The sequence below is a fragment of the Lygodium microphyllum genome, chromosome 16 (assembly GCF_053477565.2).
Source record: "Lygodium microphyllum isolate KBCC chromosome 16, Lygodium_microphyllum_v1.1.10, whole genome shotgun sequence".
NCBI lineage: Eukaryota > Viridiplantae > Streptophyta > Polypodiopsida > Schizaeales > Lygodiaceae > Lygodium > Lygodium microphyllum.
The window spans coordinates 41,387,824-41,409,823 of NC_141150.1; the positions used below are offsets into that span (position 1 = coordinate 41,387,824).

The 22,000-nt window shown below is 43.0% G+C and overlaps 1 protein-coding gene across 1 annotated transcript in view; it reads right to left on the bottom strand.

Annotated features, from left to right (window-relative positions):
* Nucleotides 1-21,211, bottom strand: part of LOC148022730 (sulfate transporter 4.1, chloroplastic-like) — a 242,971-nt gene extending 221,760 nt beyond the window's left edge. Inside the window, exon 1 of the mRNA XM_087695655.1 lies at nt 20,445-21,211. Coding sequence (XP_087551781.1) covers nt 20,445-20,747 — 303 coding nt within the window. The 5' untranslated portion in view covers nt 20,748-21,211. The remainder of the gene's footprint in view (nt 1-20,444) is intronic.
* Nucleotides 21,212-22,000: the final 789 nt, after the last annotated feature.

The window sequence follows — 22,000 nt, forward strand, 5'->3', positions numbered from 1 at the left end:
GCAGGGGGATGATTTTCTTCCCGAGATGCTGGAGATGAAGGTCTTGCAGCAATATGCGTTGTCGGATCATTTTCCCCTCCAGCTTGAGATGCGGGCACAATCTATTGCACCTTTTATGCAGTTACTGGATAAGCTCCCTTTACGCTTCAACTCCTCTTATTTGAAGCATCCAATTTTTCAGGATTATATGCAGCAACTGATTGAGAGGTTCTTATTGGACTTCGCCTCTGAGGGCTTGGCTTCGTTTGCACGCCTGCTCTCTAATGTGCAGCGGGTTGCTCGGCAGTATGGGATTCACACTGCCTCTCTTTGTCGCCGACGTCAACTTGCAGCAGAGGACTTATTGGCCTTGGTCCGTTCCTTGCTCCTGGATTCCCCAGATGATGATTTTCTGCTGTCACTGGAGCGGCGTTTGGCCCATCTTATTCAAGTCTTTAGCTTGAAATCTTATCAGCAGGCCAAGCTGCATAACTTGACTGACACATTGCAAGATAATGCCTGCCAGTCTCATAAGTTCTTTCGCGCCTTGCATGCTTCTCCGGCTCGCGAAAATATGACTCGACTTCAGGACTCGGAAGGTCGCATGGTCACTGATCCGTAGACCATTATCAATATGTGCAGAAATTATTTTATGGATCTTTTTGGTTCTTCTTCCTTGCCGTCTGGCCAGGTTACGCATGCCCGCTCGGTCTTCTATCAGCTGGTCCACCAGCAGGTTCCGTTTGATATGCAAGCCTCTTTGGAGGCGGATATTTCCGAAGAGGAGGTTATGGATGTTTTGTTGCACCTGCCTAAGGATAAAAGTCCTGGTTGGGATGGTCTCACTAATGAATTTTTTGAGCACTCAGCCACGCAGTTGGTAAAGCCTTTAGTGGTCATGTTCCAGCAGGTTTGGGAAACAGGGGTCATGCCTTCTTCATGGAAAGAAGGCCTTATCAAACTGATCCCCAAGGTCCCTTCGCCGTCAAAGCTGCAACACTGGAGACCAATTTCGTTGATGGGCGTGATGTATAAAATCTTTTCCAAAGTGCTGGCAAATCGGCTTCACAAGCACCTTCCAGCTCTTGTGCACCCCCTCCAATATGGTTTCATTAAGGGACGCAACATTTTGCACAATATCTTGAATGTGCAAATGGCTATTGATTATGCGAGGCACTCCAATCAGCAAGTGGTCTTGATTCAACTGGACCTGGAAAAGGCGTTCGACTGTGTGGACTGGTCTTTCCTTGCAGATCTTATGTCTGCTATGGGCTTTGGGATCCGCATGTCCCGATTGATCTACACCATTAGTACTGAGGCTTCTTCAAGAGTTATGCTTAATGGTGGGGTCACAGAGCCATTTCTCCTTGCACGCTCGCTCAGACAGGGCTGCCCTTTGAGTCCTCTCTTCTTTGCCTTGGCGACTCACCCGGTCCTTTCAATGTTATCCTCCATGGCGGCTTCTGCCCAGCTGGCAGGGTTATCTCTTCCTTTGGGGCAGCACTTCATTAGCCAATCTTTGGCTAATGACTCCTTTATGATTTTGCAGGCGGACAGGGATAACATTCGCAAGGCATTAGATGTTTGGACGCTCTTTGGTCAAGCTTCTGGTCTTCGCATCAATGCCTTCAAGTCAGCCATTCTCAGTTGCACGGAGCCTGATTTAGAGTCATTAGGCTGGCAGGGCCAGGTGGTTTCTCGTGGCTCAATTGTCAGGCATCTTGGATACCCATTGGGGGTGGTTGTACGGCCAAAGGCCCTGCTAGAGTGGATTTCACACAAACTGGCCGCGAAGCTTATGTATTGGAAGTCGCAAGCCTGGCCGTTCCATGTCCGCCTCAAAGTGGCTCAGACAATTATGCTACCAATGCTGACGTATTTCCTGCCATTACTGCCATGGACGCCCAGTACTTTGAAGGCTCTTACTCATCCCATTCGTTTCATGCTATGGAAGAAGGATTCACTGCAGGCAGGCATTTCCTGGATTTCATGGTCACATGCATGTACCCCTAAGCGCATGGGTGGTGGAGCTATTTTGGATGCAGAAACTCATATGCTGGCTCTTCGTTGGTCTCTGTTTCGTGCCATGTGTGTGGATCATCACCCGTGGACCATCATAGCCCGTTATTTTCTTGAGGACAGCGGCCTCCGCCAGGGTAACACACGGCTTCGAGCCTCATGGTGGCATGTCCTTAATGCTGACACTCGATTCTCCAGTCCCTCTTCCTCTTTGTTAGTGCATTTGGTCGGCTCTTGGAAAGTGGTGCTCCAAAAGGCCCGTTGGCATCCTGTAGGGGACCGCGTGCAGACAAATTCTTTTCAACTGGAATTGTTGGCAGTATCCACATTACTTTCATGGGAAGATAAACATCAGCTCAGACCAAGATTTAATCGCATGGCCCGTTTGGGTGTGACTTCGATTGCGGATGCTACCCTTGCCACTCGCAATGTCCTTGTATCATTTTGGACTGCTAGGAGACTTTTCAGGATCCCACGCGGATACCGTGATTTATGGGGGAAGCTTTCCTCGGAACTTCAGGGTAGGCAACCCTTTCCTGCCCTGGCTATGGATCGCCCTTGGCAGGACTGGGACCTTGCAGGCCGGTTGAGTCTGGAAAAGGCCTCTACTAATCAAGTGTATCATCTTCTCATTAAAGATCACCAATGGTTGGGTGTGAAAGTTAATGCTGTTTGGGGCCTGCGGAAATCACTGTCATGGTGGCAGGCAACGCTGATGGAGGGATGGCAGAATAAGACACCTTTCAAATGTAAGGTCTTTCTGTGGCGGGTAATGATTGGTGGTCTTCCTCTTGCCTCGGCCCTTTCCAAGCGTCGAATCTCAAATGGCACTTGCTTCTTCTGCACCACTTCGGCGGAATCGGCCCGACATCGTTTTCTTTCTTGCCCGCTCGCCAAGAATATCTGGTCACTCTTGTCACAAATCTGGCACGCGGTGGTGGGGTCTTCACTGACTCCCTTCGATTGGGTTTTTGTGCGACCGAAGTATCCCACACCGCCACCGTTACATATGAAGATCTTATTCCATTTTTTCAGATACTGGGGATGCTGGCACATTTGGACCACCCGAAATGCTTTTCTCTTTGACTCGGCTTCTAATGTACCGCGACATATTGCAAGGCTTAAAGGGCTCTTGCATTGGCAGCTAGATCTCATCAGGCACTCTGACTTGCTCCCTCGGGAGGATTTGTATTCCTGGCATTTGGCAATTGCCTCTGGGTCCTTGCCATGATTGGTGTAACTTTTTAGTACCCTAGTCCAGGGATTTCCCACACGTTGGCCTACGGCCCTCGTGCCTCTTGTACTCGTGTAATCATGTAATCTTGTACTTTTTTCGTAATTAATACAATTACCTTTTACGAAAAAAAAAAGAGAGAGAGGAAGAGTGACGGATGCGCCGGAAAGTCGTATGTGGCATGAGTTGGCTCTTGCTGTTCTTAAGCAAGATCTCTGGTCCTGGCTACATCCGTCTTCTACAGGGTTTACTTTCCATTCTGCCCAGTATGCAACAACATGGTCGCGGTTGGACCGTATATATATCATGCAGAACGATGATTTTCTTCCTGAGATGCTCGAAATAAAAGTGTTACAGCAATATGCCTTGTCGGACCATTTCCCTCTGCAGCTTGAGCCGCTTGCCCAACCCATTGCACCTTTCAAGCAATTTCTAGGGAGACTCCCTTTGCGTTTCAACTCGTCTTACTTGAAGCATGCCATCTTTCAGGGCTATATGCAACAATTGATTGACAGATTCCTCTTGGACTTCTCCTCTCAGGGCACTGCGTCATTTGAACGATTGCTCTCTAATGTGCAGCGGGTTGCTCGGCAATATGGGATCTATCATGCATCTCTTTGTCGGCGGCGTCGACAGGCCGCCGAGAACCTGCTGGTTTTGGTCCGTTCGCTGCTAGTGGACACTCCGGATGATGCATTTCTGCTTGCACTGGCCATGCGGGTGGCTGATCTTATTAAAGAGATCCAGTTGAGATCATATCAGCAGGCCAAACTGCAACATCTGACGGAGACTTTGCAAGATAGTGCGTGTCAGACCCATAAGTTCTTTCGAGCCCTCCACGCCTCTCCTGCTCGAGAGAATATGACCAGACTCGAGGATGCAGAAGGCCACCTTATCCTGGATCCGCAGACTATTGTGCATATGTGCAGGAATTATTTCCGCGACCTTCTCGGTTCTACTTCTCCACCTTCAGCCCAAATTACTCAGGCCCGTTCGGTTTTTTATGACCTGGTCCGCAATCAGCTTCCGCAGGACATGCAAGCTACTATGGAGTCAGATATTTGTGAGGCAGAGGTTATGGATGTCTTGTTACACTTGCCCAAGGATAAAAGTCCGGGCTGGGATGGTCTCACTAATGAGTTCTTTGAGGCTTTTGCTACCCAACTGGCGAAACCATTGCAGGCTTTGTTTCAGCGGGTGTGGGAAACGGGGATCATGCCTTCCTCATGGAAAGGGGGACTTATTAAGCTGCTTCCAAAAGTTCCTTCGCCATCTAAGTTGTCCCAATGGCGCCCAATTTCTTTGATGGGTTCAATGTACAAAATCTTTTCCAAAGTAATGGCGAATCGGCTCCATAAGCATCTCCCTGCCATTGTGCACCCTCTCCAGTATGGTTTCATTAAGGGCCGCAATATTCTGCACAATGTATTGAATGCTCAACTGGCAATTGATTATGCAAGGCATTCTCATCAGGAGGTAGTACTGATTCAACTGGACCTGGAAAAGGCTTTTGACTATCTGGACTGGTCTTTTGTTGCTGAACTTATGTCTGCTATGGGCTTTGGTGCTCAGATGTCTCGTCTGATCTACACCATTAGCACAGCGGCGTCTTCGCGAGTCATGCTGAATGGAGGTGTTACTGAGCCATTTGTCCTTGCCCGCTCTATCAGACAGGGGTGCCCTTTGAGTCCTCTATTCTTTGCCCTTGCGACACATCCAGTTCTTTCCATGTTATCTCATATGGCCGCCTCTTCTCAGTTGGCCGGACTGTCGCTTCCTACAGGACAGCACTTCATTAGCCAATCCCTGGCGGATGATAGCTTTATGATTTTGCGTGCGGACAAGGATAACCTTCAAAAATCATTGGATGTTTGGGGTCTCTTTGGTCAGGCGTCCAGCCTTCGTATCAATGCGCTCAAATCAGCCATTCTTAGCTGCACGGAGTCGGATTTGCAGTCCTTAGACTGGCAAGGTCTGGTTGTTTCTCGTGGCTCCATTGTTAGGCATCTTGGGTACCCTTTGGGTATTGAGGTTCCCCCAAAGCAGCTTCTGCAGTGGATTTCTCAAAAAATGGTGGCTAAGTTTATGTATTGGAAGTCTCAGGCCTGGCCCTTCCATGTTCGCCTCAAAGTGGCCCAGACAATTATGTTGCCAATGCTCATGTATTTCTTGCCATTGTTGCCCTGGACTACTACGACTCTGAATGCTCTTACTCAGTCTATTCGTTTCATGCTATGGAAGAAGGATTCATTGCACACAGGTATTTCCTGGATCTCTTGGTCACATGCGTGCACCCCCAAACGCATGGGTGGCGGAGCTCTTTTAGAGGCCCAAACTCACATGCAGGCACTCCGTTGGTCTCTTTTCCGCGCCTTGTGCTCGGATCATCATCCATGGGTAGATATAGCCCGTTATTTCCTTGAGGCCCATGGGCTTTTGCATGGTAATACCCAAATCCGGAGTTCTTGGTGGCATGTTCTTAATGCTGATTCGCGGTTCTCCAGTTCGTCTTCATCGCTGCTTACTCATTTGGTATGTTCCTGGAAAGTGGTCCTCCAGAAGGCTCAGTGGCATCCAGCGGAGGATCGCTTAGCTACTAACTCTTTTGGAATTGCTAGCAGTCTCGCGTTTACTTTCATGGGAAGGTAAACATGAGCTTAGACCACAATTCAACCGGATGGCACGTTTGGGCTTGTCTTCAGTTGCGGATGCCACCCTTGCCAGTCGCAATGTGCTTATATCATTTCGTACAGCTAGGAGGCTTTACAGGATCCCTCGTGGATATAGGCCTTTATGGGAACAGCTTTTGAGGGAGCTCCAGTGCAGACAACCCTTTCCTGCCCTTGCTTCGGATCATCCCTGGCAGGATTGGGACCTACAAGGCCGGCTCCATTTAAGCAAAGCTTCTGCTAACCAAGTGTACCATCTTCTGATTAAAGATCATCAATGGCTAGTTACTAAAGCGAATGCTTTATAGGGATTGCGTAAATCCCGGTCATGGTGGAGGGCAACTGTGATGGAGGGCTGGTTGAACAAGACACCCTTGAAATATAAAGTCTTTCTTTGGAGAGTGATGATTGGTGGTCTTCCGCTTGCTTCAGCTCTTTCCAAGCGACGAATCTCCAATGGCAACTGTTTCTTTTGCACCACAACTGTGGAATCCGCCCGCCACCGATTTATTTCTTGCCCCATCGGTAAGAAAGTCTGGTTATTTTTATCAGCTGTTTGGCAAGGGGTGGTTGGTTTCCCCCTGCGTCCCTTTGATTGGGTTTTTGGGCAACCCAAATACCCCACTCCGGCACAGCCCCATATGAAGCTCATGTATCACTTTCTTCGATATTGGGGCTGTTGGCATAACTGGACCATTCGGAATGCTTTTCTTTTTGACTCCGCCTGTAATGTTCAGCGACATATTGCGAGGCTTAAGGGCCTCTTGTATTGGCAGCTAGATCTTCTCCAGCATTCTGATTTGCTCTCTAGGGAGGACTTACGTCCCTGGCATATGGCAATTTCCTCCGCGCCGTTGCCTTGACCTTGTAACTTGTAGTACTTAGAACCTCTTCTCATGATGGCTTAGATTGTCGTCATGTATCTTGTAATCAAGTAATCTTGTATTTTTTTTCGTAATTAATATAATTACCTTTTACGGAAAAAAAAAAAAAAAAAAAAAAAAGAGGAAGAGTGACTCCTTGAAGGATCTCCTTCTCTTCCCCTATTGTGAATAAAGGCCCTTGTGCCTTTAAATGTGCTCGGGTGTGCACACTCCCTTAGCACTTGTACTTACACATATATATCTATCTAAAAATCTAAAGGTACACACTCGTCATTGTACCTAAAAATGTGCTCACTCTCTATCTCTCTACGCGCTTGAGGAACATTTACTATCTCGATCTTCGTGCCTAACCCATCACTACAAACTGGTATCGGAGCTGGCAAGAGACAGCTCAAGTGTTGCAGAAGTCCCAGGTGGACTCAACGAGCAGGAGTTTCAATGTTGCTGCCATCCAACTTTTTAATGTTGAAGATGGCACTGTCATTGGAATGACCAGCCATACTGCAGAAAAAAGAAGAATAATACAGACCAAGCAGGCTGCTGTAATACCTGCAAACAGCCCTAAAACCACTACCAAAACAAGTTGAAAAAAAGAGGTACATACGAAATAATGAGCTGCCCACAAACTATGACCAAAATAGCATCAAATGGAGTGGATTGCTCTCATAAATAATACAACAGTTTGCAATTACAGCATGCTGAAAATGAGGTACATCAATAGGAAATCAATGCCAAACAAGGGCAATCATTGATACAAAACCCCCTGCAGCATGCGAGCAGAAGTTGAAGTAGCTCAAGCTCAACTACAAATAAAATCCAAAGCTCAATGTAACACCCAAGTGTCAAGTAAGCAACTCCTACTCGAACAAAAGTCAGATACCAGGCGAGCAAACAAAGCTCAAATCCTCATGTGAGTAGCATCCAAGGATCCAAGATACATCAAGTACATAGTCAGGAGCATAAGAACCAATAAAAGCTTCAAGCCCGTAAGGTCATAGACCTCCGAAGCATCCAATGAAGCAACTAACAACCAATGTCAAGTGTCCTAAGCTCAAATGCATTCAGTAGCATAACCAAGCATAGAGCTTCAATGTCATGTACCAATATATCTGATAGAATGCCCGAATAGCATGAAAGAGCATTAGGCATAGATTGTCCCTGTTAAAAGCTTGCTGTCCACTATATATACAACAATAAAATGACAGTCAAGTCCAAGCAAAAGTGAGCTCAATCAAAACCCAAAAGCATTCCATAAGCATGGCCAAGCATCAACCATAGACATCAATGTATCATCCCAAGTAGCCGAAAAGCATCAATAAGCAATAGGAATATGCTTTCACTAATAAAATAGCCTTCAGCCCTGCTTATTACAGCAGTAAAAATGACAGTAAAGCTGAGCCAAATATAGGCTCAAATCAGTCCCAAAGCATTTCAATACATTGGCTAAATATTCCCCCAAGTGTCCAACATCAAATGAATGGCCACAACTGAAAAAACATTTTTGTATTTCCAGCCCTCAATACTGAGTTGAATACTCCCTGAAATAACCTCAATGTAGACTCAAGAATGACCTAAGATAGCCCCAATAAGTCCTACGATGTCCTAAAGCAATGAGAGCTCAATATAAACCTCAAGAGGTGGAGCTATGGCTGCCAATGGTGAGACCCTACTGTAGCTAACTTGAATGAAAGCTAAAGCAATGCCGGATTGAGCTCAAGCTCATGGAGAAGAAGGCTCTGATACCAATTGAAGGGAGAAGCCCAAGTGGAAGCACAAGCAAGCGGAAGCAAGAGAGATATGAGCTAAGGCAAATGGAGCAAGAGAGTAAGAGAGAGAGAGACTCAAGATATGGAAACTCCACCAACCACAATGTGTAACCGGCCTTCCCTTTATTCAAATAACACTGAAAGAATAAAGAATGAAGTGACAGTGATGGGCGCCCGCCGCCTATAGTGTGCACGTGCGGGTATTATCAGTATAGTAATACACAGGCAGCTAGACACAAGCGCCTTTATCCCTAACAACTAGTTGGTACTTGCTTCATACCTTGGTCATTTCTGTGATTGCTTCGTACCTTGGTCATTTCTATGACAGTTGGGCTCACATTTGTTGACTTTTGAGTCACTTTTGAGCTGTAAATCATGGCTGGCAGCAATGATAGCAGCAATCTTTTACACATTAAGAAGCTTGAGGATGCACACAACTTTGCTATATAGCAGAAGCAATCCTATAATGTCTTAGTGCAGAAGAAATAGGTGAAGCCTATAAAGACAATAGGGATAAAATCAACAACCATGGATCCAAATGAGTGGGTTGAGTTAGAAGAGCTTGCACGCTCTATCCTTTCAATGTCAGACACTTTGCTCTTCAATATAGAGAAATTGAAATCTACTTACAATATGTGGCAACAACTTGAGGAGTTATATGCTCAGAAAAGTGCAACCAACATGGTTTATTGGTTGAAAATTTTGATGGACCTTCGTATGAAGAAAGATACCACAATATCTATACATTTGAATGAGTTTAACTCTATTTTCAGCCAGCTGATTGCTTTGGAATTTCACATTGATGAGGAGTTCAAGGCAACATTTTTGCTATGTACTTTGCATAAAAGTTGGGACACTACTCATGGAGGAGCTCGATAGGCAAATTATTTCAGTAAACAAGTCTTCCAATAATGCACTGCATACTAGAGGCAAATCCTAGCAAAAGGGCAACTCTGACAACAGAGCATGCTACAAGTCTCATGGTAAAAATGTGGAGTGCCATCATTGTGGCAAGAAAGGGCACTTCAAGTGGGATTGCTTTAAGTGGATGAAAGCAAAGGGCAAAGGCAAAAACACTAATGATAACAAAGACGAGAAAAACAACAGCCAACATGCAAAGAAGAGCAATTTGAAGATAGAGGAAGTCAATGTAGTCAGTCAGGAGTGACAGTGGCAGTGATGTACTCTTTACTTCTTCTTTGAGTATACAGTCATTGATTGCAGATTCTGATGATGACAAGTACACCTGAATTCTTGATTCAGGTGCTTCATTTCATGTAACACCACACCATGAGTGGCTCTCTGACTACAGTGGTGGTAGACATGGTGTTGTCCACCTGGGGGAACAATTATACATGTAACATTGCAAGGATTGACAGTGTGAAGTTGGCATTTCAACATGGTTCAATGTTCACTTTGCATAATGTGAGGCATGTACCCCAGCTCAAGAAGAGCTTGATAAGCGCACAGGGCAGCTAGATGATGAAGGCTATCATACCACTTTTAGGAATAGAAAATGGAAGATATGTAAGGGCTCTAGGATTGTTGCTAAAGGATCTAAAATTGATACTCTGTATCATTACATGTATCTAGTGTGCTTAATCATGTTGTCACTATAACCGAGCAGCCAAGTGTGTCTTTGTGGCATAGCCAATTGGGGCACATGAGTCAAACTGGAATAAAAGTGTTTTCTTGTTTGGGTTATTTGCTGTGTTTGAGGTATGTTGATTTTGACCATTGGGATCATTGTATTTTTGGCAAGTATGCTCAAACATCACATAAAAAGTTTCTTTCATTAAAATCTTCACCCTTAGAGTTGGTAAATTCAGATGTATGTAAGATGCCAGGGTTGTCTCTAGGGGGCAAGAAATATTTTATCACTTTTGTTGATGATGCCACACGCAAAGTATGGGTTTATCGGATCCGTCATAAAGATGAGGCTTTGGATAAGTTTAAAAAATTCCAAGCACTTGTTGAAAATATGACAAGCAAGACATTAAAGTGTCTTCACTCTGACAATGGTGGAAATATGTGTCCAAAGCCTTTCAGGCCTTTTGTGACAACAAAGAGATAAAAACGCAACTCACTACCCCTTATAATCCACCTAAAAATGGTGTTGCAAAGAATATAAATTGGACTATTCAAGAGAAGGTCCGTACCGTGCTATCGCATGTTGCATTACCTCATGGGTTTTGGGCAGAGGCTATTGTGACAACCATATACTTCATAAATCCCGGTCATTAAACCGGTCTTTGGGGAGGAGAGTCCCTTAAGAAGTGTGGTCGGGCAAGCCACCTTCGTATACACAGTTGAGAGTATTTGGCTGCAAGACATTTGTACATATATGCAAGGAACAATGCAGCAAATTAGAGCCAAAGTCATGTAAATGCATTTTCCTAGGATATGGTGGCGAGGGAGACATAGGGTATAAGTTATGGGATCCCAAAAAGAGGAAATTCGTATCCAATAATGATGTAATCTTCCGGGAAGATTGCATGCATAACCAAGCCAAAAGACAAAGAAAGTGAGAAGGGTTGTGTTTCGAGAAGAAATACCTATAGGACAGCAAAGAGTGCCCGGTTTAGAGCAATAAATACCTGCTATAAATGACCCTTTAAATGCAAGGAATGATTCTGAAATTGATCGGCAAGAAGTTGCCAGTGATATACCATAGTTTCAGCAAGGAATTGTGCCATTGGAACAACCGGAACAAGCAAGACAGGATGTTGAACCTTTTGAACAGCAAGCTACTAATGCAAATTTGCAAGCTAAACAGTTACCGATTATGTCATATTGATTGATTGTGGTGAACCATCATGCTTCAAGAAAGCGGTGGATAGAGAGGATAGCAAGAAATGGCATAAAGGTATGCTGTTAGAGATGGAATCTCTAAAGAAAAATAGTACTTGGGAATAAAGAGTCATCGTGCCTTCTATACCTACTTGGATGTGAACACACCCTTAGAACTTGTACTTTAGTACTTTACATATAACTATCACAAAAACATGAGAGAGGAACAACTCTTTGTACCCACACTTGTGAGGCTAAGTACAGGGCAACCTTTACAACAATAATAGAATGTGTATGGTTGTGCAGGTAGTGGGGCTATCCATCCCTATTTCCAATACTTTGGGGCACAGTGACTCAATAGGACAAACACTAATTTGAAGCCCTAACTTAATACTAAATCTTGTGACAAACTACAACAAAGTCCTCCAAAAAAAAACAATACAAAAAAAAGTCCATTGTTGATTCCATCTGCCTTTGCAGGACTTAATGGACCCTTGGGCAGCTGACAAGCATCCTTGATCTGAAGCCCTGGGCTCTCTAGGGTGGTCATTTAGGCTTCCATGGTACGATAGCCATCGCCTCTGTAATCTTGGTAGGTTACTGGGCACCCGACGTGCACCCTTTACTCAATGCCCTGGCTACTTTGGGATGGGATGCCTTAGGATAAAAGAAAAATAAATCCAAGGGCTTATTTCTCATAGCTAGTTTTGGGTCTAAGAGAGGGTTTTCAGCTAAAATTGCATTAGCCTAACTTAAGCAACCCCAAACCATGCTTAATAATTAAAAACCTTATTATGTTTTTTTAAAAAGCGCGATACTAGAGAGCATGCAAACCCCGAATTGGATATGAGTATCCCTATCTTTCTATAAATAGGCATATAATCCACCACTCTCATTCAATCTCATTTTTGTAGCTTTTAGGAGCCGTATCTCTGCTACCCACATCCCGTTTGCGGAGGACATTGCAGTCAGAGCTTCGCATTGTTGTCTGCTACTATTTGGAGCCTGATTCTAATCTCTAACTCCACTAGTGAGCAGTTTCCTGCATCCTAGAGCTATCGCCTAGATCTAGAAGCTATTACCTAGTACCTTAGAGCTGTCGTCTGTAATTAGAAACTTGCATTTGCTATCGACGTCATCATCCAAAGTTATCGCCATCAATCTGATACTATCGCCATCATTCAAACTCTATGTTTGCCGAGTTTCTCTCTCCTCCAGTTGTCGCCTACACTTCTTGCATAGTCGTCTACTGTTTCCAGCGATCGCCCAATTTTTCTATCTCCTCAAGTATCCACATTTTTTGTCTTTTTCTCTTCTCACTGCCTGTCTACTTCAAATCCGACCTCTTTGGCTGCATTTGTTGTTGTTTGATACGCGGAGGCTGCTTTACTGCGTTTCAAGATCCGTTTGGAGTATGGCACACTCTCTAACTCATAACCTCTATCTTGATCCCAAAGATACAAGAGTTCTAGGTTCGGTATTTACTACATAGTGTGTTTGTTACATGAGCACTATATATTCAGTAGTCATATACTTCATTATTCATTGTGTTCATTGTCTCTAAGTTACCCTAACCCTAACTATATTCTATGTTTACCAGTTTGTGCTTTGTCGTACGATTGGTTTTGTGTTTTCTGTGTTTGCCGCATTTCTTCACAAGCTAGTATATGCAGTTAGAATATGGAAATCATATCTGATTCAAAAACCATTTGTAGTACTTGCTAGTTCCCTGAAAATACCCCCGAGGGTAACTAAATGGCAATTGATTCCACAGCAATTGAAATTCACTTATTTGAAAGAGGATACTATAAGAGCTAATTTAGCTCATATTTTGACATATAAGGAGCTTGCTGAAAGTGCAGTTGTTATAAAACAAAAGTTCATCCCACATCCTCAAATTCATGAGGAAATGAAGAATAGAGACGCTACTTTGCAGTTATAAAAGAATGCTAAAAAAGAAAGGTTTGGGATTTGCCATTTTGAATACTAACAATCGAGAAGTTTTTTTTGAAAATCAAGAAAACAAGGCTGGGATAGGCCGCTAACATACTTGGTATACGCATTAGACGCGATATGCATCAGGGACTCCTCTACTTATCACAGAGGGAGTACATTCATAAATTCCTTGAGCGCTTTCGCATGCAGGACGTAAAGCCTATTGGCTGTCCATTGCCTTCTTATAGGAAGGTATCACAAGCTGATTGTCCGCAGACAGATGAGTAGAGGGCCGAGATGGCCAAGATTCCCTATGCATCTGCTGTGGGAAGTCTTATGTATGCCATGATAGCCACTCATCCAGATATTGCCTTTGCAGTTGGTGTTGTGGCATGCTATATGGCTACACCTGGCAAGAAGCATTGGGATGCCATGAAGGGTATCATGAGGTACCTGAAGGGCACTGCAGATATATAAAAGCAATAATGAGGCTGAACATATAAGTTTACATGGTTTAAAACGGTGAATTTAGTTGGGATATAGAAAGGTAGTGGCAAAGGAGAATGCTATGTTAGTTGTCAAGCAAGTTTAAAGTGTATGGAAAGTTAACAAAGAAAATTTGAGAAACTGGTTGTGCAAGATAAAGGAGCTAATTAAGCAGCTATAGAAATTTAAAATTTAGCATATTGGTAAGAAAGTTGACACTACAGCTCATGAATTGGCTGAAAATGTTGTTTCAAATTATATTGCTGCCATGCAAGTGGACAGTCCTAGATATGAAGGTAGAGAAAGCCGTCATTTGATTGAAGAGTTTCTAAAAACTAACTAATTGAAGTCTTTGGCTAATAAAGGGAAAAGGCATGAAATTGTTAGAAAAGCCAAGTCATACAAGTTATAAACGACTAGCTGTGTATGAGAGGGGCTAATAATGTACTGAGAAGAGTATTAAATAGCTCTGAAATTCCTACTTGTTTTTCTTGTCATGAAGAAGAATGTGGAGATCACTTTGGATTTGAGCTAACCAAAAGGAAAATCTTGTTAGCAAAACTTACTTGGCCTAGTTTGAGTACTGATATTGCTCACCAGTGTAAAAGTTGCCATACTTGTCAGTCATTCGCTAAGAGGATGTTGATTCCTGAACCTACTAAAGTATTATTATCCATGGGCCATTTGAGAAATGGAATTTGGATTTCACTGGACCTTTGTCAAGAACTAAAACAAGAAAGTCCTATATCCTTAATATAGTTAATTACATGATCAAATGACTTGAAGCAAAAGCCACTCAAGAATGTAAGAAAGAGGATATAGTTCAATTTCTGAAGGAGAATATATTTTGTAAGTTTGGACTACCATTAGAAATAGCAATGGATCAGGGTCCCTGTTTCAAAAATAAGCTAGTTCAGGAATCGACAAGGAAATAAGATCTAAAGCATAGGTTTGCTACCTCTTACTACCCTCAATGTAATGGGGTGGTAGAATCATTTAATGGGACTTTACTGAAGATTCTCTTTAAACTTGTGGAAGACCATCCAAAGGATTGAGACAAGTACATGCATCAAGCTTTATGGGCTTGTAGGACAATTCAGAAGACGAGTGTAGGCTTCACCCATTTTCGTTTGGTATATGGTCAAGAGGCCATCATACCTATGAATGTCATATTTCCCACAAGGGAGTCTATAAGAAGATGTCAATCGGATTAGTAAGGGTTGAAAGTTGAAAAGAAGGGAATGGTTCAATACACAAATGAGGAGAAAGGAACTTGATAAGGGAATGTTAGTCATGAGACATAATAGTAGTTTGGATTCTACCTTTCAAACTAAATTTCGAGTCAGATGGGAAGGACCCTTTATGAATAAGTAGAAGTTTGAAAATTGGTACTTATCTATTGCACGATCTAGATGGGACAGCTCATAAAAGTAGAATCAATGGATTCCGTCTCAAGAAATACATTTGCAAAATCATGTAAATACGAATGATGTGAGTAGTGTATATACAAGTCATAGAGTAGATTGTTATGGTTAGCAATTTTAAACAGTTTTGGTATTCTGAAATCTGGTGTTACTCGGAGGGTTTCAAATGATGGACAGCATGCTCAGAGTGTACTTTCACACCTAAGGAAAATCCCTACCAATTTTGGTAACCGAGCAAGTATGTGGAATATAAATATATATATATATATATATATATATATATATATATATATATATATATATATATATATATATATATATATATATATATATATATATAAAATTGTTAGCTCATGAGAATACAATTGGTGATCCTATAATAGATGAGTTTTGGGACAGCACCAGATGTAAAAATGTGAAGGATTTTTGGAATCTAGAATCATACTTTGAGCTTTCATTGATATGTAATAATGTGCATTCCAAACGAGTATATACAACATAGCCTTTTTTCCAAAGATCACTATCACTTATTCATGGTTGGAATGAAACTGATCAAACCTACAAGTTTATTTTTCTTAATGCTTCTGTTTTTACTGAAAAATAATTTACTATGGTATAAATTACTAAAATATGTATTTTTTTTGGGATACAAACAAACAGGAGAGTTGTCATTTCTTGTGACAACATGAGTAGCATACAATTGGCTAGGAACCCAATGTTTCATACACATTGGAAATACATTGATGTTCATTACTATTTCATCAAAGAGTGGATCTTGGTAGGTGACATTGATCTCACATATATGAGCACAAAGCAGCAGGCTGTAGATATTTTCACCAAGGCGCTAGGAGCAGAAAAGCTTTGGTGCTTTCGAAGAAAATCATGGAGTTGAGCTTGAGGGAAAATGTTGAGATATCAAGCTCAACACAAGCTGACGACGAGGATTGATTTTCTCATTGAAAATAGCTGTGGGTAAGGGCACCTTATAACCATACATAGCCTCAAAGGGTGAAACTCCAATGCTAGCATGAGTGGAGTTATTAAAGGCAAACTCAGCCAAGTGCAACCAAGAATTCCATGAATTCTACATATCATGACAGAAACGACAAAGATAAGTCTCCAACCACTTGTTTACCCTTTCTGTTTGTCCATTAGTTTGTGGATGATCGGCTCTAGAAGGAGCCAATTTAGTGCCCATGGATGTGAATACCGCCTGCCAGAAGTTACTCATGAACTTTGAATCTCTGTCATAAACAATCACCTGTGGTAATCCATCTAAAAATCTGCTCCATAAACTGACTAGCCACTTGTGAAGCAATAAACTTGGCTTAGACACTTGTTAGCTAATTTGGATGTATCTATCACGGAGCCTACTCCTTTGTTCACTAACAGTCAGAATGCCATTGCAGTGGCACGAAACCCAGTGTTCCATACATGTACGAAACACGTTGAGATCCATTATCACTTTGTCAAAGAGAGGGTATATGCAAGTGATATCAGCCTTGTCTAACTATCCTACCACCAGTAATGTGGCAAACATCTTCACCAAAGCTCTTCCTCGTGACAAATTTGAAGCATTTTACAATGCTTTAAATTTGATCTCCTTTGGTGGATGACCCTTGTATCTTAATCACTCTTCACTCTAGGGGGTTTATTGGGTTTGACTCACGCGTATGCTCATAGAGGAGTGACAGTGATCTTCAGTAGGATACTAGGGCACTTTTTACTCTCCATACGAGTGGTTTTTTTTCAAATTTATTTCTTTTATTTTATGTGCTTATGTTATACAGTTTTAGGCACTTATCGTATTTCGCACACTTTGGGTGTGAAGACCCTCATACAACCCTAAGATTTAAGGGTTGTACTTTGTACTTACATCTTACACTTCAAATTATTGCATTGGGTGTTGTGCTCTCACACTCTACACTGTGTACTGTACTCTTAGCTGAGCTTTGATCTCTTCTTCCTATCACTCATAAAGAGAGTCATAACCAAGATGCCCTAGGCGGAAATGCCAAAGATGCTCATTGTTCGTAGACTCCCGAGATGTGTGGCTAATGTCAAGAAGCTATGGAATACAAAGCCCTCGGCTATCGGCTCGATAAGAAAATTGGTCATGTGGTATAGGCCATTAGGTTATGCCTCACCATGAGCAATCATTAAACCAGTCTAAGAGTCAAGGACCTCGACTGTGGTCGCTATAAAGAAAACTGCTCGCCCCAACCGGCAAAGCTATTGAAGAGATAGCAAGTTCACCCCAGACTAAGGGATATAGTATACATTGTCCAACAAAGCTAGATCCAAATCCTTGTCAATGGCAAAAGTGATGCAACCCTTGAGCTTGGATCTTGACCGAGGAGTTGTTTCCTATGCAGACCCGCTCGGTTGCAAGGGCTCGAGTACGGAAGATGTCATCCCTAGGAGTCATGTGATGTGTAGCTCCATTGTCCACAATCCAAATAGGTGTTGATGTGCTCGGCTGTGACGAGTGGACCTCCACGATAACCTCATCAGGAGGCAACTCACAAATGTGGACAAGACTCGCATCGAATATCTTTACGGAGACGATATGGGCCTCAGCAGACCAGCCAACAAGCCCCTTGGAGTTCTGAATGTTGTCGATTGAGATGGCTAACCAGTGGCAGTGTAGGTCTTACCTTTCCACTGCCCCTTGCCATCACCTTGTCTCCCCTAAGGAGAGTTGCCCAACTGAGGAGCAGGGGTCTGTGACTTGGGTTTTGGCATTGTGTCTCTTGTCTTTGATTGACACTCGTAATCATAATAGCCAGCCTTTTAACAATGTTGACAATACCTATTCTTTTTAGATACATTTTGCCACCCAAGTTTAAGTTAAGACTAGGAGTTTCCTTGTAATTTCCCTGCTTGTTTTTTATTTTGATTTTGATTTTGATTTTAAGTTTGATTTGATTTGCCGTGCCCTGCCCTTGCTGCCCCTTCTAAGAATTAGCAACAAAATCCCCCTCTGAGGGATTATTCATATGAAACTGATCGAACAACCGTGCATAATACAATAGCTGACATTCAAATTCATAGAATATGGGAAAATTGGGCAGAGAAACCATTTCCCTGTAGTAGAGAATTCAGCAAAAAGATGCCAATACTCAGTCAACTTGACTTTCAAATCTTCGACAAGTCCTATCCTGAGCCGCATAGCAATCAATTAAGTGTGCCCATTGCTTTGACGCTAAGTCAAAATGCTGAAGATAAGAATGAAACTCGGGCAATAAGCCCTACATCAGCTCAACAATAGCGGAGACATTCCTAGCCTTCCATATGCAGACGACCTCGTATGGAACAAGTGCGGGATTCGGGTTGGGGTTCCAACCCCTATACAAGATCCCATAGGTTCTGTGAGGCAAGTACATATCTCATCAAGCTCGACCAAGTTGTAAAGTTCCACCTGTTAAAATGAGTCTTATCATTGAATGCATGGTTGGCAAAAGATAAGGTAGAACCATGAGGTGTCGAGAATGTGGGGTAAAATGGATGTGGAGGATAAGATGGTGGTCGTAGTGGTGCTGGAGATATCTAATAAGAAGGAAGGGGGGAAGAGGTGGGCAGACTAAAATAGGCTATGAGTGTCCATTGAGTGCCAATTGATGAGAAGGCACTGGAACATGAATGTTTCCATAAGATGTCGATGGAGATGGAGACACTGGGACACATACGTCCTATCGAAATGCCGACTAGGACACGACATAATGACTAGAGGATCCACTAGGTAATGCCATGGAGACAAATTGTGGCACCAACTGATCTACACACAGTAGAGACTGGGACGAATGGCCTAGGTTGCAATGATCCCGAAAGTGTGTGAGGAAAGGTGAAACACCACCCAGCTAAGGAAGAGATGAGGTCATAACAGCAGTGTCCAAGTTTTAAGAACCCCCCAGTGTGGTGAATGAAAACACGTGTGATCCTACATGAGAGGCAACATGCGGTGCACTTAATGGAGACTAAAAGGATGTGGCAATGGAATAAGAGGGTGGATTGGGAGGGAGATTAAATGGATTTGTAATAGATGTAGATATGAAAAAAATGTGGGTTTGTTTTGTCCATTAAATGTATTAAATTGAAATGACGATGACGAAGATGCACCTACTTCATTTTGACCTTTGAAAACAAAATTGTTTGAAGGAAAAGAAGAGAAAGTTGTACTCACGGTTTCTGGTTTCAACTACTTACAGTCTTGAGTTTATAAAGAAATATATGTCTTCCTCATTACTCATAAACTAGAAATTGTTTTGCATACATCCTTCATCATGAAAATCATCCATACCAATAGAAGAAGGGGAATCATCATTAACGGAATCTAAAATGGTTAGTCCTAAGTGGATTCTGTCCTTCCTGCATGGTCAATAGATCAGTACACCAAATCTAAAGGGTGAAATTCAAACTTGCCTTTTATCTGTTCTTTGGCTCTATGCATCAAAATGAGATCGTACTCAATAGCAATGATCTTGTAAGATCGTGGAACTCCATAGTAGTACAATGTCTATCCGACCATGTCAGGAGCTTATGAGGCCCACTCCAACTCGTTCCTCGATGGATTTGACTCAGATGTGAGAAGTGGTGAGGAAATAGTGTTCGAAGTCATCTGCCCTTCTATTATTCTTGCTTCTTGTGTAGAGCTTTCAGGTCAAGGCCTAAGTTTCTCTCAGAGAACTCAGCTTAATTCTGATTCGTCTATTTCCATCTCTTTCATGTTAGTCAAGCACCCTTTTCTTTGATCTTCATTGGAAAATCTGAGTGCTATACTACAAACCATCCTTAACGATATGGTCCATATTGGTCAATTTTGTAGTTTTGATAATGTTGAGTGTGATGACATCTGATATTACAGATGGAGAATCAATTATCTCTCTCCTACCCATGCTGCCCTTTTTCCCCAAAGAAAAGAAACTCCTATTCATAAATACCTCCATCCAAAGGGGAACCAGTGTTAAATACAAAAGCCTTGTTTAGGAAAACAATGATGAAACAAAGAATACAATAGTGTTGGAGCAGCTGCTCATATGGGAAAATCTAGTACGATGGCTGCATGGAAAACCAATTCGGTGGTGTATAGAACATATGTGTCTTTAGCCTTGCTGGCCTGGTTCGGCAATCAAAAAAATTTGCACTTCTTCTCGGGTGGTCTTTCCTAGATTCTCCTATACAACGGTATCTAGAAGCTATTATGGAGTACAGATTTTGGTCCTTCCACGTGAAGAAGAAGTGTCAAGCCAGAAACTGACCTGAGGCACAAGCATGGTTCCTACGGTGAGACCGGCCATGACATCGGACTTAAGATAGCTTCTCCAATCATACGAACGTATCCAAACTACGCAAGGGATGAAGAGTTGGAGCCATTCAATCCGGGAGCTCGGCCAAGTCAGCCATTTCTCTTCTGTATGAGTGCTCGCCAATGAAGCTTCGACGGTGGACGGGCGCTGGAAGGGTAAGACTCGTCTGCCAGGGCGCCCTCCTGCACCGCTCCAAGCCTGTCCTTTCTCCCCTTGCAGCACCTGGATATCGTTCACGCTGCCGGAGGCGTACATATTGGATCGAATTCCGTGCGCCTGCTGGCGATGGCTGCGAAGGCAAGACTTCCTATTAATTGAACGATGCAGGCGATCTTGAAGTGAAATCGCAAACAAAATGTGGTACAACTGTCTCTGCAATGGAATGATGAATCAGTGGAAACGGCAAATTTCTGGTGGATCAATGGAAACGGCCAATGTGATGGATCGATGGAAACGGCAAATCTGTGGATAAGAATTGCTGCGTCGTGTGTTGTGTACGCCGGTGCCTGCTGTATGTACAGAAAGTATCGAGGAAGACGTATGGACACGGTCTGTGAGAGTAGCCCCCCCTCCGGTTGAGAGAGAGAATGCAGTTGGGGGCCTGTCCCCGTTAACAGTTTGAGAGGGAATATATAGGCGTGCTGAGGTGCACGCACTCGTCCAGCTTCCTGATTAGGCCTCGTGAGTCGTCTCACAGCATCTCTCCGCACGAACCCTTTTTCCAAATCTTCTATCTATTAGTTTAGTTAAGGAGAAAAGAGAACGCGGGGGCGGGGGTGGGTGCCACGCGTCCAGCACCCGCCCCCCGCAAAAATCGTGCGAGTCTAGGCGCGGAGTGCCTAGTTAAAATGAAAGCTTAAGCCTTACAAGATCTACGATAGACACGTATCCGTCCAAAATTCTTTTTCCGACTTATTCAAGCTCGTCTAGCATGTAACGTATCCACCCAAATTTCTTTTTCCCGCTTACTAAAGCTCGCATGATAAATTATGTCCACCCCTGGATTGATCGTTGGTGTTACACATTATTTATCCTAGTGAGTGAAGGGATCAACACACAATCACGTTGTTCAGCATAGGCCCAGAATAATTAACCGAAGCCACATCATTGGCAAGAGGACCACTGAAATTAAGCATTCATGTATCCAACTCTACAACACATCTGCCTTGAAAGCCCCAACTCGCAAGAGCTTTATCATTGAGAGTAAACCTCAATATACACAAATATATTTTGTGCCTTTTTACTTTTAGGGTCTCTGAAATTGTTATCCAAAAGACGTAGTCTTTTGCAAATGGCATTCTACATCTTTACAATAGCCTTGTACACCACCTTTTAAGTGGAGTACTCATCTCTACACCACATGAGACTTGAAATGAGCAACTTGAAGCATGCATGCAATTACCCTTCATGAATAGCTCCAATAGATGAAGTTCAAGCAGAAGGATGATATTCAATCATTCTTACTTCGTGTTACACAGGTATAGGATCAACTTCGTCACATGTAGTCC